The following is a 15,668-nucleotide window of genomic DNA, read 5'->3' as shown; positions in this document are numbered from 1 at the left end:
TTTTATCTGGTGGACTATTCTAAGTACAATAGGGCCACATAGGTGTTAAATAACTAGCAGCATTGCTGTGTCTGATACACTCATAGCAGTGCAACACACATGCTGACCACCATCTTAATAATACCTGCCTTGTGGTGGTCCTCTGGGTGTACTAACTTTTGAACAACATGGTGAAGAGGGGCAAAAAAAGTTGGCAGAAAAAATGGACACAATTTTGCAACTGTAGAAATCCAAAGTGCATACATCAGGGGGCCGAGAAAATTGATAATGAGTGTAGAAACAAAGTGGTCTTTTCAGTTTACAACTGTTGGTTGGAACATGCAGCTACTATACTGTATTCACTATACTCACCAGTGTAAACTGCATTTACACCATTTCTGTTAACCCCACCTTTACATTCACAAATCTTGATACGCAGGGGTTGAGTAGGTTGACTATGCTCTACTCAAGTAAATAGCTTACATGTTGAGCTGTTTAGAGGCAGATAGAGGCTTCGTATGCATCTTTAAAGTAGCTCCATGATTCTACTTTTCCAGAAAGATTCCAGATACACACAGCCAATCAAAAGGTACACTTTAGTTGAATAGTACTTTTACAATTACCCAGAGAATGGCTGCAGTCCCAGTGCTGAGCTCCAAAGTTTGACTGTATTACATTAATGGTTTTGCATGCCCCTAAAAACGTGCTAATACAAGCCCATTTTATGCTTTGCTGATGCTTAAAGCCAGGCTTGGATCAGTGTGTGCAGCAGCAGTGACCCCATGCAGCTTTAAAATGCTGTAATAAAAGCTCTGAGCGCCTGTGTGTGATAGTGCCATTAATTTTATGTTTTTGAATCAAACAAACCCAGTTGCCTTTCTGTGTGCTGCAGAAACAAATTGCCAATAATTGCGCCAAAATAGTTGAAAAGACACATAATCGATAGGGTTGCACACAGCTGTTTTCAGAGGAGCTTTTAAACACAGCTGTTCCCTCCCCCCCCCCCCTCCCTCTCTCTCTCCCTCTGTTGCTCTCCGCCCATGTTTTTTGCTCCCTGCTTGCTCCCAAAAAACTGTCACCTTAACAACGGACTGTAAAACAGGCCTCTGTTCCCTTGTGAGCCCTGAACCCCAAAACCGCCCAAAGCCGGGTGCAAGTTCACCCCTCTTTGTAGTATATGGAATAAAAGCCCTCAGAACGCCTGTTTAAAAAAATGTTTTATTAAGGTTCGGGAAGCCCTTGGCTCCAAGCACGAACAGGGGGACTATTGTCCCAGCCCCTTATTGAGACTTCAGCACAGTTTAACAGCACAAGATGAGGCTCTGTAAGAGAGTGTGTTTGTTTGTGTGTGTGTGTGTGTGTGTGTGGTGATGTTGCTATCAGTGATGGTAGATTTTGGGTGATGTTAGATTTGCATATATAATCACTATCCTATGAAAAACATCTCCATCTTTGTCATTTTTAGTTTACTACATCATTTTAACACAGCAGCTGACCTTCACACTGTGTGAAAATGTCATGATGAATTAATCAATAGAAATGCTCCAAAATTACTTGGAATAAAAACTTGTTTAAACTGAAATCCATTGAAAGTTAAGAAGTTTTTTTCCTTTTCCTGTAAAATTGCTATTTTTGAGAGCAACCATATATTTAATGTAAACATAGCAAGGTAACTAATCTCTCTCTCTCTCTCTCTCACACACACACACACTTTGTTTTAGCCAGCTGGGCCAGCTTGTTGATGTGTTTGGTGAAACATGTGGCTTGTGTTAGTGGGGACTGGGTGTCTGGCACCAGGCTGGGGATTGGGATGAAAAAGTGGGGAGGGTGAAGAGTGTAGGGGCTGTGGGGTTAAAGGACTTTGAGATTGAAGACCCAATGCACTCAGCAGTGGGCCAGCTTTGATTTCTTCTCTCCACACTCTTTACTCCAGTCAAATTCTGCAATTAAAAATACAACAGAATTGTTTATTATTTCGTTGTAGGGCTTTTTTGTTTGGTTTGTTTTATTATTGTAAAAGAGTGCTTTTAATCCCCACTACAAAGCTCTGCACCTAGTCTACACTTAATCTGACCACTGTGAAGTTTTAAGTTATTAAGAGGCATACGTTCATGCTGTGTTAACATAATTGACACTGCATACCTTGTTGACATTTGGTGCTCCATGATGCTGCCTAAGAATAATTTCTGCATCATTTGTGGTGTTTACTATGTGTATGTATGTACAGCTTGTTTTTCCTGTGCTGTTAATTATACTACATTCTTGTGGAAATTGGGGGTGGGGGCGAGGGGGGTTTTAGAGAAGGTGTGCTCTTGTTAATACCAAAAAAATTGTGGTTGTCCACAGTTTATATATAGCTAGCCATCCTGCTGACTCAATCAAGCAAATCAAACTCACAATCTTCACATAAAAGGCCATGCTTAGACAGTTACCTGGTTTGGGAGCCCTCCTGCAGTGTATTCATGTTACAAAATTTTGCCTCACCAGGTTATCCACACCCTTGCACAAACGTATCTATGCTTACCCATAGAAGTATGAGAGTTCATAATGCACCTGTGTGCAAACATTTATGTATATTATTGTGTGTGTATGTCCTTGCAGCTGGAACAGATGCTGGCTGTACAGTCTGGAGACTCTGATCTGGATCAGGAGAGTGTGTATGGCTGTGAGAAGCAGAGGCTGAAGGATGAGAGCCTGGCGTACAGGCTTAAGCTACAGGTTTACCAGGAGAGTCAGCACAGACAGGCCCAGCTGGTCCAGAAACTACAGGCCAAGGTCCAGCAGCCCGTCAGTTGTGCTGCTCTATGGCTGCCTACACTTTCCAGAAGTGAAGGGAAAGCAGAGTAAAAGAAACAAAGTTATTTTTTTTTCCATTATCAGTGATTCTTTTCTGATGTGGTTCTTATGTGGCAGGTTCTTCAATATAAGAAGAGATGTGGAGAGTTGGAGCAGCATGTGCTGGAGAAAACCTCAGAGTTGGAGAAACTACGTCTTTCAGTATGTTCACCAGAAGAATGTCCCAGTTTCCTAAGCAAAGAAAGAACACTTGCAAGTCTTACAAACAGAGCTACTTATATATTAATTCTGTTTTCACAGAATCTCCACCTGAATAACCCACCACTAACCTTTGTATTACACTATTGCATTGTTGCTTTCCTGTTATTTGGGCAGCTACTAAAAAATCATGTGTATGTATGCATATGTGGTGTAGCTGCAGTCACACTTGGACTCCTCAGCACAACAACTCCAGCTTTCAGAGCAGGAGCACAACCTTGACGCCCAGAGCAAACTTGCCCTTCTGGAAGAGGAGAGGAAGAGGTGAGCATATTTCATACTGATTGACTGTGTTATACATAGATAAAGAACAAGTTTCTGATAGAAAAAGGAGGAAGAAGCAGTTAGAGAGATGTTCAGAATGAAATAGACAGAGGTGAAGCCAGGGAAAAAGTTACAAGAAAGAGAGAGCAACTATCTCACTGAAATGTTTAAAACAACTGTCCAGAAAGTGAGTGGGGAGCAGCCGCATGGTCATAAATTCAAGAAAATGAGAAGGAGAAACCTTGCCGAGAAAGTGCCCTGTTTTTCATCCTTGTTACCTGTCATTGAAAGACAAAGCATGAGCACAGGATTGGAGTGACGTTAGGAGAACCAGCACAGTTGTTTATTCCTCTCTGAACCATGCAAAAAAACTTAACGGGACAGAAATCATTGGGCATTCAATATGTCAGGCTCAGCTCGTGGGACCTGGTCCTCCCCCTATGTCATTGCACGGAAAAGCCAGGATGAGCTCCCTATGCCAACCTTTTAAAGAGAAAAGTGATTTACTGAGCTGCTTGCCTTTAATTGAAACAATTACAGAAAATATTGGCCAGTTTGCCTGCCAGCCTCTAGCTCCTTTTACTGCCCAGCTCACAGGACCATTGTCAGTACGTGCTGCAAAGACCCAGGCTTAGCAAAGACAACCTTAATCCTAATGCAATGTGCCAAACCTTAGCAAAGCTACATAGCGCAGAGTCTCTAAGATGTGCTGTATATCCAGTACTTATGCTCAGCATCAATTCTTAACAAAGCCAATGCTACTGAATGCCTCTTGCACAGTAACAGAGATGGTTAGGTTTACGGTCACAGCAGAGCTTGTCTTATAGCACAGCTCTGAGGCTTGGCAAAATCAGGCTTACTACACAGCTCTATGGCTTTGAAAAGCCTGCCCTAGTCTACAGCACAACCTTGGGACTTTGCAGCAGAGCTTAGCAAAGCTAGTTTTGTAGCACAGCTCCTATGCTTCATTAGCAAAGTCAGACCTATTTTACAGCACTAAGGCATGGTAAAATCCATTCCTTACTGCTCCAAGCTGTATGCCAAGCCAGCATTTCTGCCCACACAAACAACATAATACCGCATCAGTTCATTTTTATTTTTCTGAAAGTACACCATAATGTTATCCTGGCAGTAATTTTTTTAGATGTGCAAGAGGGTTATTTATTTTCTGTAAAAGGATTAGTAATTAAAGTTAGTGAGAGCTCTATTGCTGCATTTTGATGCCACCCTGCACCCCCCCCCCCAAATTCTCGTCTTTTCTTACATGCTACTTCACTGGCGCCGACCTCTGTTCGGAACTGGGCGTTGACTGCCACAGATGATGTAAACATTGCTGTAAATGACTTGACGAGCAAATCTGCTGGCAATTATGCCAGAGTTGACATGGACTTTGTAAAACTGTCACGCTCGTTCCCCTCCATAAGCTTGGCTGGCAACACAAGATGTGAGGCAGGCCTTTACAAGCTTATAAATGTGGGAATGATATAAAGGGGTGGGGGTGAGCAAGAGGGGGCTCTCTGAAACACTCCCACAGAAATGTTTGGGTACGGCTCTAGCAGGTGAACGTGCCAGCCTGCCTTAAGTTCCCTCATTCTGAAATGACTCCATGTGTTCCACAGGTGCTCCAGCTTGAGTAAGGTCAATGCTCTTCTCCGAGAACAACTGGAGCAGGCCAACGAAGCCAACCAGGCCCTTACAGAGAGCCTCCACCATGCCCGGGAGGAAGCAGAGCAGAGAGACACGCGACTGCGGAGGGAACAGGAGGTGAGAGAGACAGGAAGGAGAGATCTGCTCTGTATGTTTTTATCCACATCCACAGTTCAAGGAAAATCTCTCCTCAATCCAACCCAATGAAACTCAACTCTGGAACTTGTGGAATTTTACCCTGGTCCCTGTTTTGTCAGTCTGGACACTGTCTTTGTTTTAAATCATTGTTGTGATTTTCTCAGCTGTTGTTTCCTGTGAAAACATTCCAGTCCTTTGGAAAAAAAAGAGGGAGAGAGCGAGAATTCATTGCAGTGAGCAAACATCTGGCGGGATTAAGTAGTCCATGTTGCATTCAGCCACGTACAGTCAGGAAAAGTGTATTTTACTGTACACGTGTGTGTGCTTTTGAGTGAATGAGTGTGTGTGTGTGTATATATATGTGTGTGTGTGTGTGTGTGTGTGTGTGTGAATGTGCATATGTGCGAGGGTCTCAGAGAGTATGAAGGAGGAAGAGAGAGAGTGTATGCATGTCTCAGCACTAACATGGGAGCATATGTTAGTGTATGCAAGCATGTGCTTTCGCATTAATTAATTTATATGGGTCCACATGTATGACACTTTGCAGAATATTAGTGTGGGGGATGGTGCAGCCCAACCTATTACTGGCCCCCTCATGACTTCCAATCCTAAATCTGCTGGCCATATGATGATCTCCCAACAAACCCATCCACCTTTTCATTCCAGCAAGCCTCATCCCCCCATGATTCCCTTTTTTGTAATTCCCAGATGAGTGCCTCCAGGCTGGGACGAGAACAGGTCCGTATCAGAGCCCTGTGGCGCCAGGCTGCTTCCCTGCGCAGCACCTTTACACAGCTCAGGGCCTTTGCTGACCGGTGAGTGTATCAGTGTGCCAGTACTGGCCTGTCACTATGGTTCAGACCCCATCCCTTCTTCCTAAATTCCCCCCACCCCCAACCCAGTCTGTGATCAAAGCTGTGCAGGTCGTCGGGGTCCATTCGCTCGGCCCTCTTGGGAGCAGTGATGGTTTGTGTACCCCTCGGGCCAGTGCTCGGCCATCCATCAGAGCAGAGCTGGATGAGGACTTGGCCTGCGTTGTGTGTAATCGCTGTGATCATTTTTGAGTAATTTGCCATAATGCGGATTACTCAACACATGGCCGAAAATGTTCAAGGCATTTATTCAGACACGACAATGTTCAAAGGGTTTGGTCCCTGGTCATGATATGGAGTTTAATAGCTTCAACCATCTGGCTCCCCTCAGTGAAAAACACGATTTCCTGAGAATGCACGGAACCAATGGGCTGCTTTAGTTACTTAAAGGCAAATGGGCAGGTCAACCATCGAAATACATTGTCTGAAATACCTTAACATTAGCTAGGCTACTATAAATGTAGATCTCCAATCAAGAATACATGTCTGGGGACTTGTTAAACTTTTGGTTTCTGATTTTTTCCTTTGATAATATATATTTTTACTTCTCATGATCTGTTCTTTACACAAGGCAGGATAATGGAGTTTGGAGTTTTCTGGGAGGATTTCTACTGTATTTATTAATTTATACTGTATATTTTAGTAGAATTATGAAAAGCTAGTTTACTGCACAAGGTTTGCAAGCATATTATATACCACTATTTTGGACTGTCTTTACAAATCTTTGGATTGGTTTAAATATTCCTTCCACTCAAATAAAGCTTTGTTCTCACTCACAGAACCAAATAAAATGTCAAGGTTGTCCCCCGACATTCCAAATTTAGAACTGTAGCAAATTTGCTTTCAAAGAAACTCTGCTTTTGTGCTGGACTCATGTCACATTAGTATTAATGAGGGCAAAGTAAAAAATTAAGTAGATTTGGTTATGTACCCGTTTTGTTCTCCTAGCTAGATATTGTAGCTAGCAATTCTAGCAACCCCTATCAGCTTATAATTTCCTTTTTCATATTATTGCTAATGTATCAGCTAGATGAACATAACTGGCACATAACCAAGACTACTTGATGCTTGTAAATTTAAACTTTGCCCCTGGTTCATGCTGATGCTATGTGGCTTGTGACGTGAATTCAACACAAAACATGTGTTACTTTTGGAAGTAAATCAGTTCAAAGTCTACATCTATATTTGAACAAAAGAAGATGAGAGACAGTTCCAGATTATGATTTGTCTTACCTTCTTTAATTTCACTAACAGCTCTGTCAGATGCTTCTCATGTAACTGTGTATAATTATGGCTGCAGGAGTCTGTCAGACATGCGTGGGGAATGTGCGGCTGCTAGCCAGAGACTGCATGTGGCCTGCATGACTCTGGAGGCTAACAGGAGTGAGCGAAGTGTCCCCACTGGTCTGGAGGTCTCAGCGCTGGAGCAACAGTTGAGAGATAAGCTAAAAGAAGCCATGCAGCTCCAGGGCCGCTTTGATGCAGAAAAAGTGGAACTCAACTCTAGGTCACTTTTATTTATTTTATTCCAAATTTTTACCCATGTTTCTCCTCAATTTCTGTCATTGCCAGTTCTACCAACTAGCTCTCCATCAATCACACAGTGATACCAAACCAGGAGGGTGAATGCCACACGTATTAAGCCAGTCATCACATCTTTTCAGACTGCCACTAACACTAAGATGGCTCAGCATACTTGGAGGAGAACATTAAGTGCCCAGTCCTGTCACCTAACATGTCTGCAGCTGCTAGCATTGCACTGATTGATGGAAAAGAGAGTAAATAAAGCTAACTGTGCTTTCTTTCACTATGATTAACGATTAACTGAGGTAAAAGCAGGGACTGAAGTCTCCCAGTGATAGGGTCAACAGTCCCCCCAACCCAGTCTTGGGACTGTCTAAGTGTAACACTTAGTCACTTGGGAGCCCATCTATTTATTAAACACTGCAGTCATCCATTTTCTTTAAGATGATATATGCTTAATGACATAGTGATACAGTAGATACATAATGCGGTTTAAGCATGAATTATTGTGTTTGAGTTGTCACAAGCATGTCCCAAAGTTACCCAGACTCCCTGAATTATTATTATGTTTTGAATTATTATTATTCACTAATATATCCTAGATGACTCGTTAAGCATTGTTCTGAGTGCTCACGCACGAAGACTGCCGCAGGTGCTCTCCAGTGCTGTGACAAGCCAGAGAGAGAGAGAGAGAGAGAGAGAGAGAGAGAGAGAGTGTTTGTGTGTGTGTGTGTGTGTGTGTGTGAGTATTAGCAAATCTGTATTCATTTTCATGAGCAGTGGAGCAGGATCCAGTTCATCCTGAAATTATTCTGTCATGTTATGTGTCAGTGACATTGTTTGATGTTTTCTGTTAGGATCAGTTCCACAGACTTGACTGAGCAGGGTTTGGATCCTTTGATGAATTTAATCATTGCACCTCAACTCTCTTAGATCTTTCCCTCAGTGACAGTTCTACAATGAGCAGAGAGCAGAGATCACACTCCACCATGACATATGACCCCAGCACTGATTGTAATTGCAGAGGGGGAAAAGGCTGAAGATGAATAGGGATCAGATGAGAGCTCTATGGGGAGACATAAATGCTCTGTACTTTCACCTCCACTTAATACGCTCCGACAGAGAAACCATCTGCGTGGCTTTGAATTATACGACTGCATGAATTGTCATGGCACGGACATCTTGCCAGTAAAACGTCACATTGTCATTATGAGGGATTAAGCTTACTTTATGTGTCTAAATGTCAGATATCAGAATACCTACTGGTATTAGTTCACAACTTCAAAGTCTATGTAATCAGTAGCTACTTTGCTTTGTTATCGCTGTCTTTTATTGAAACTCTGAGCAACACGTGGTGTTCTACACTGAGTAAAATAGGATGTGTCAGGAATACTGTTATTTTTCAGGGTACAAAATGTTGTCTACTTCTTTGCACTAAGCAAATGCACATATTGTCATCCATGACCATGAAAAGATGGAAAATACTTTTACTTTTCACCATTTACTGTGTCCAAGTATTACATTTTTTACAGTTTCCACTCTTTTTGAGAAACTTGCTTTAAGATTGCCAATGAAATCTGCAGGAATATTTTTCCACTCTTGATGTTGCTTACTTCTTAAGTTATTCCAAACTGATTTACACTCTGTGTGGCCAGTCCATTGTGTGATTTACAGAAATTCTTCTTTTCTGAATTTTCTTTTCTAAGTAAGGGCCTCTTTGACAGCTACTCATCTTGTCTGACACATAGAATTGAAATGTCCTGTTATAGTATATATAAGGTGGAAAGGTGAAAAGTGAGAATGGGGCTTGCTTTTCTCTAGTCTCTTAAAGATGAAAATGTACATGCTATTTATGTGATGGAGAGTTTTTTTTTTTTTTTTTTTTTTGCTTTTTTTATATTTATGCAATAGTTTCTTTCTTATGTGCATGGATTATCCCATATCAAATGTCTTTACAAATATCTCCTAAAAATTAACTTGCACTTAATGGCCATTTTTATTACAAAATAAATAATTACACGTTTACTTTTCAATTGAGTAACATTTTTGACACATTACCCATTTCACTTTCTAGGATCCTGGAGCTGGCCGACATGGTGAAACATCTAAGAGCTCAGAATAGTGAGAAAGAGAGCGATCTGGCAGCCTTGCAGAGCAGTTTGGACAAAATGGTGAGTGGGACTTTGAGGCAGGTGTTTGGGTCTAATTCCCAAGACAGGAATTATAGTCTGAAATACAGGCTGTTGAAAAAATCTGTTTGTTCTGTTCAGTTGCATATCTGGGATGCTTTAAAAATGCTGCCATTTGACCTAAATGCTCCCTTTTTGTAATTAATTTTTCATTTTCGGTTACAAATACTTTTTAATTTATTGTGTAGCTTTATGAAATACACTATACAGCCAAGGCTTGTGGACATCTGCTTATTCACTATTTCAAAAATCAAGTATTTAACAAAATCTACTCATTTGGGAAGTCTTTACGCATTACTTTGAGAAGTTGATTTCATTTAGTCACAAGAGAATCAGTGAGGTCAGATACAGATGTTGGATAATTAGTTTTGAAACATATTTGCAACTCTAATAAATCTAAAAAATATTAGATGGAACTCCATCACACCAGATTATACAGTTCCACTGATTCATAGACAAATGCCTGGGAACACTTTAGCTTGGCATTCGACATGGTAGACTTAGGCTCATATGCAGCATCCCATTTAATTTTATGCTCTCCTCTAGCGACCGCTGCCCTGCTGCTGCACAGCCCACAGGTTCAAGCCCCTCCAGTTTGCACTTGGCATTTGACATGTTGCATTTGGGTTCATGTGCAGATCGTCTAGAGTGCCCCATTAAATTTGTTAATATTATTTAATGTATAGTGTATGCTATGACTTCTGTATGAATAATATTTTGTTTTCTTTTATTTGTTCTATCCATTTTCATTCTTTTTTATTTACTGTTCTGTGTAGGAAGTGAGCCGAGCTGAAGACAGAGCTGAGAAGGATACCTTACGCAGTGAGATTAGAAGTCTACAGCAGATTCTTTACAGCATCCGCCAGGTTATTAATCACATTGTTGAGCAATGGTGTTGAACTGTGCTGTTGAACCGTCCCTCCAGATTAAGACATACTTTACCTGCATTAGCAGGTTGGGTGGACAGACTGTTCATTTGAATGTTCCTCTTTGATGATAATTATCTCTGAAAATGATCATAACTCTATATATGAATCTCTCTCTCTCTCTTTCTCTCAATTTGATATACTCCACAGGCTGCTGGTGAGAACGGGTGCAGTAACAGCTTAGAGAGTCCACGGAAAGGACTGACCTCTCCGGCTCACTCTGAATCCACTTTTAATCTGTCCCCTCCCCAGTGTGATAGCACTCTGATAACTGTACGGAGAGCTCTATCCCAGCGACAGACACAAACTGAGGTCAGCAAGATCTGTCACATCTTCAGTTTCAGAACTTCCTTTGGCTATCAGTGATTGCTTTCAAATATATTTGGAAAAATGGCGTTCATATATGAGGGGCATGGGCATGTTTATTTTTTATTTTTTATTTTAGTTTTTTCCTCTTTATGTTGTACATTAAGTTGTACATCTCAATTAATATCAAGGACTTCCATTAAGAAAGATTCATTTTGGACTCACATGAAAATTGATATCATAACACTGAAATTTCTGTAATACATAACAAATGCTTTGCAGCTGATGGTGGTCTTCCAAAGCTTGGTTTGTCTGGTCTTGTTTTTGGCAGTCTTTAAGAGCAGGCATTTTAAGAATTTATTTCCAACTTTTTAAAACATCTACATAATTTATATTCACACTTTAATTGGGTCCTGCACATTGTGGGATAAAATAACTAACTGATATAGAGAATAATGAGTGTTTAAACCTAGAACAACTACCATTTTTTTTTTTAAAAGTATAGCAACAACATCCATTTCCAATTATGCACAACAGATTATGGCTTAAAGTTTGCATGTATTGATTGCAGTTTCTCCCTTCCAGGGTTTAAAGGCTCAACTTGAGGCCACTCTGGAACAAGCTAACACCCTGCGGTGTCAGCTGCTGGATGCAGAAAACAAACACAAACTGCTGGAACAGAGGATACTGCAACTAGAGCAGAAGATCCATTCTGCTAAGAGAGCTGGAGAAGAGAACAGCAGAGATGTTCAGAGATACCACACCTCGCTGGGTCTCATCACCAGGTAGACTCTCATAAGTACATTGACATGTCTATACATCTGCTGACTTCCTTCAATAACATTACAAATGGTCACAGTAATGAATGAGAGGGAAAAAGGAAAGCCTTTTATGAATCAGTTGTAACAACTGATTTGACGTGTTATAAACCATACAGTGGATTTACTTGCTTTAGAAGGTTTTCTGCAGGGGAGCAGAAAACACTCTGTACCTCTCCTGAGAGCATTTGACGATAGGCTCAACTCTACTGGTCATGTATCCACAAAAGCCTTCCACATAGCAACTCACTCAGTCATCCACTCCAGGGTGTAATCTTTGTGGAGGAGGGGTTGAGGAAAGTCTGCGTCCTCCCATTCCCTTCACAGAGTAAAAGGCTTGAATATAAAACAGTCAAAGTTCAAAAACTTAAAATCAGGGTCATGTACACTTTTCCTCAAAATTATTCATCTTTGACCCCATTTAATAGTACTATGTGACTGACAGACAATGCCTAGTAATATGCAATCGTATATGTATTACAAATAAAAGGTAATGAATCTGCTCTAAGAGCATTTATTCTGTGAAAATGACTGACATGGTGCATTCAGACAGGACTAAAATCACTGAACAAACACATTCATAATTAAAGTGCTCTTTAAACTGATACTATCTGCCATGTGCAACTTCCTCAAGACAGACATGGAAATGTTTGTGAATGGGCAATGGTTGCCAATTATCCATTCATGTTTTTGCAACACCTTTGGTCTCTTTTTTTTGTCTAGTGAGAAAAGTGAGTTGGAAAATCAGCTCTCTGCCCTAAAACAGCAGCTGGAGCAGGAACATACTGAGCTGGAGTGTATGCGGAGATCCTCTCTGGATGTCCAAAGGGAGAGGGACCTCCTCCGGCAGCAAAGGGGGGACTTGGAGAGGCAGCTGGCTCGGGAACGCTCCGAGGCTGAGAGGGGGTGAGTTGTTGTGCAACCCACACTAACCCCAACCTCAACCTCCCCTCTGGCCCCTGTTTGTTTTTCCATCTTTTTTTTGTTTTTGTTTTATTTACAGTCAGTATCACTAACACATGTTGTCCTCAAAGAAGCCTCACGCTGAGCCAAGATAACACTGTTTACAGAAGCCACTGAACATGAAGATAACTTTATTTTACTTGTCCTGGGGCAATGACCTTAACGTGATATTTTGTGACTTTTTTGAGATTTCCTGTGTCTGTGACACAGTTCAGCTGGATCTTTGGGGTAAATGTTCTGCAGAAAGCTGTCAAAATGTTTATGAAGGAGATATGAACTTTAACCTCGGCAATGCTCCCTTTCTGCCTAAAAGAAGCAATAGACACTCATGCTGTGTTTACAGGAACCCTTTTCTCTTGTGTACCTCTTGGTGAGGAAATGAATGTGAGTGTGTGTTTGTGTGTGTTTTTGTCAATGCTTGTGTTTGATTGCCTACATTTACATGTGGGTTGGCTCTGGTTCTCTTCCACATCTTTGGCTGTATTGTATTACAGAGTATGCAGTCATGTGCTGATGGATGTGTGTGTGTGTGTGTGTGTGTGTGTGTGTGTGTGTGTGTGTGTGTGTGTGTGTGTGTGTGTGTGTGCGTGTGTGTGCTCTCTGTAGACGAAGGTCTATTGAACAGCTGGAGGCCAAACACTCAGATGTGCGTAAAGAGCTGGTTACAGTAAAGGAGGGCCTGAGTCAGCTCACACTACAGAAAGAGGTTTTGGAAGATGAAAAAAGCTGCCTTGAACTGGCTCTTTCTAAGGTACTGCACATCTACATATATTCACCGCATGTTTTTAGACACTTGATATAATTAGTGAATTTAGCTACACTAACATGAAATGGTTTTGGACGCAGACATTCAGCTGTAAATACACAGCTCATAATCTTCATAGGAAAGCATAAAATAAAATGGGACACTTCACTACACACTTCAAATTTAGATAGCCCAAATCCAAGCATGGCTAGAGGCAAGAGTATTAAAAACACAGATATTTGGCTGTTAATAAGCTGTTTGTTCCTGTTTGTTCAGAAACATTATTCTCTGGCATGATGAAGATCAGTTCCAATATCTTTGAAATGAGCTTGAGTAGCTTTTTAGATGCAGATCTAATGATCTTCAAACTGTGCCTGACCTCAACAAGGCCCCTGTGACTTAATACAATTAATTTCTCATAGCAACATTCCTGTATCTAGTGTAAGGTCTTCCCAGAATAATAGCAGCTGTTACATCAGCAAAGGGGAATAAATCTAATGTCAGAAGAAGTAGAAAGTGTTTTCAAATTTTTAGTCATGAAGTGTATACACTGAACGATCACTGGATTAGGAACACCTACCTTGTATCTACACTCACTGTCCATTTTATCAGCTCCACTGACCATACAGGAGCACTTTGTAGTTCTACAATTACAGACTGTAGTCCACCTGTTTCTCTACATACTTTCTTATCCCCATCTCCCCCCATGATTTGGGTGGTGGATCTTTCTCAGCGCTGCAGTGACACTAAAATTGTGGTGGTGTGTTAGTGTGTGTTGAACTGGTATGAATGGATCAAACACAGCAGTGCTGCTGGAGTTTTAAAACACTGTGTCCACTTACTGTCCATGCTAGTAGACACACCTACCTTGTTGGTCCACATTGTAGATCTGTTGCTGCACAGTGTATGTTGTCATTTTCCATCAGTGGAGACAGGATGATGTTGGCTGGATATTTTTTGTTAGAGGACTATTCTCAGTCCAGTAGTGACACTGAGGGCTTTAAAAACTCCATCAGCACTGCTGTGTCTGATCCACACGTACCAGCACAACACACACTAACACTCCACTACCACATAAGGGTCACTGCAGCTCAGAGAATTATCCACCACCCAAATAATACCTGCTCTGTGGTGGTCCTCTGGGGTCCTGAACAATGAAGTCAAGATTATTTAAAGATTCTGACAAGCTGGAGAAATCTCTGTAATAAATGGACAGGTCCAAAATCTGCAATGGCTGATGGTGATCTTTCCAGCCCTCAAGAGGCACTGCATTAAAAACAGACATGATTCCTGAGAGGAAGTCACTGCATGGACTCAGAAACACTTCAGAAAACCACTGTATATGAACACAGATTGTTGCTGCACCCACAAATTCAAGTCAACTCACAAATGCAATGAGGAAACAATATATATACAAGAGGCAGAAATGCTGTCACCTTCTCTGGACCCAAGGTCATTTAAGATAGACAGAAGCAAAGAGGAAAAGAGTCCAGTAATCTAACAAATCAAAATTTGAAAATTGTTGCATCCTCTGGACTAAATAGCAAAGGGACAATCAGACTTATTATAAGCGCACAAGTTAAAAGCCAACATTTGTGCTGGTATAGGGTACATGAGTGCAAATGGCATGGATGACTTGCACATCTGTGAAGGCACTGTTAATGCTGAGCGATATAGATAGGTTTGAAGTAGGATGTTTCCAGTGAGTCAATGTGTTTCATTTAGGTAAATCCATACTTATTTTAACAAGAAAATGCAAATCTACATTCTGCATACGGTAACAACAGCAGTGTCCCATAGTCCCATAGAAAATTTCTCTGTTTCAAACTGAATAGTGGTGACTGTACTATATTCAAATAAATATAGAGTTTAAATGATTTGTACATAATTGCATTCTGTTTTTATTTTAATTTTGTAGTGTCCAAATGTTGCCAAAAGATGCATCTCTAACATTCTCATTGCCAGGGATTTCCCATGGTAGCCCATATTATTCAGCCTCAGGGCCACATGGGTTTAAAAGCTTTGTGAAATGTTATCATAAAATTCTGTCAGCTTTGAAAATCCTGAACAGTAAGAGTCATTTTATGGTGATTCAAATACAGTACAGCCAAGAGAGTAGGGCAATTAAAATGTTTGGCTGGCAGTGTATTAGTGGTATTGGATTCTTTCATAAATAAATTGACAGCCGTCCAAAGCAGCTTAAAGCAATATAGAGATAAATGCACAACAAAACCTTCCCAAAA

The 15,668-nt window shown here is 41.0% G+C and overlaps 1 protein-coding gene across 1 annotated transcript in view; it reads left to right on the top strand.

Annotated features, from left to right (window-relative positions):
• The window catches only part of crocc2 (ciliary rootlet coiled-coil, rootletin family member 2), a 74,116-nt gene that overhangs the window by 27,203 nt on the left and 31,245 nt on the right, over positions 1-15,668 (top strand). The window contains exons 4-15 of the mRNA XM_066666518.1: positions 2,581-2,754; positions 2,893-2,976; positions 3,191-3,297; positions 4,917-5,061; positions 5,791-5,897; positions 7,255-7,461; positions 9,553-9,649; positions 10,444-10,533; positions 10,744-10,905; positions 11,485-11,684; positions 12,441-12,623; positions 13,287-13,431. Of these exons, the coding sequence (XP_066522615.1) occupies positions 2,581-2,754; positions 2,893-2,976; positions 3,191-3,297; positions 4,917-5,061; positions 5,791-5,897; positions 7,255-7,461; positions 9,553-9,649; positions 10,444-10,533; positions 10,744-10,905; positions 11,485-11,684; positions 12,441-12,623; positions 13,287-13,431 (1,701 nt within the window). The remainder of the gene's footprint in view (positions 1-2,580; positions 2,755-2,892; positions 2,977-3,190; positions 3,298-4,916; positions 5,062-5,790; positions 5,898-7,254; positions 7,462-9,552; positions 9,650-10,443; positions 10,534-10,743; positions 10,906-11,484; positions 11,685-12,440; positions 12,624-13,286; positions 13,432-15,668) is intronic.

This window comes from Hoplias malabaricus, chromosome 3, assembly GCF_029633855.1.
Source record: "Hoplias malabaricus isolate fHopMal1 chromosome 3, fHopMal1.hap1, whole genome shotgun sequence".
NCBI lineage: Eukaryota > Metazoa > Chordata > Actinopteri > Characiformes > Erythrinidae > Hoplias > Hoplias malabaricus.
The sequence above is the reverse complement of the archived record's forward strand: the minus strand, read 5'-3'. Positions and strand labels throughout refer to the sequence as shown.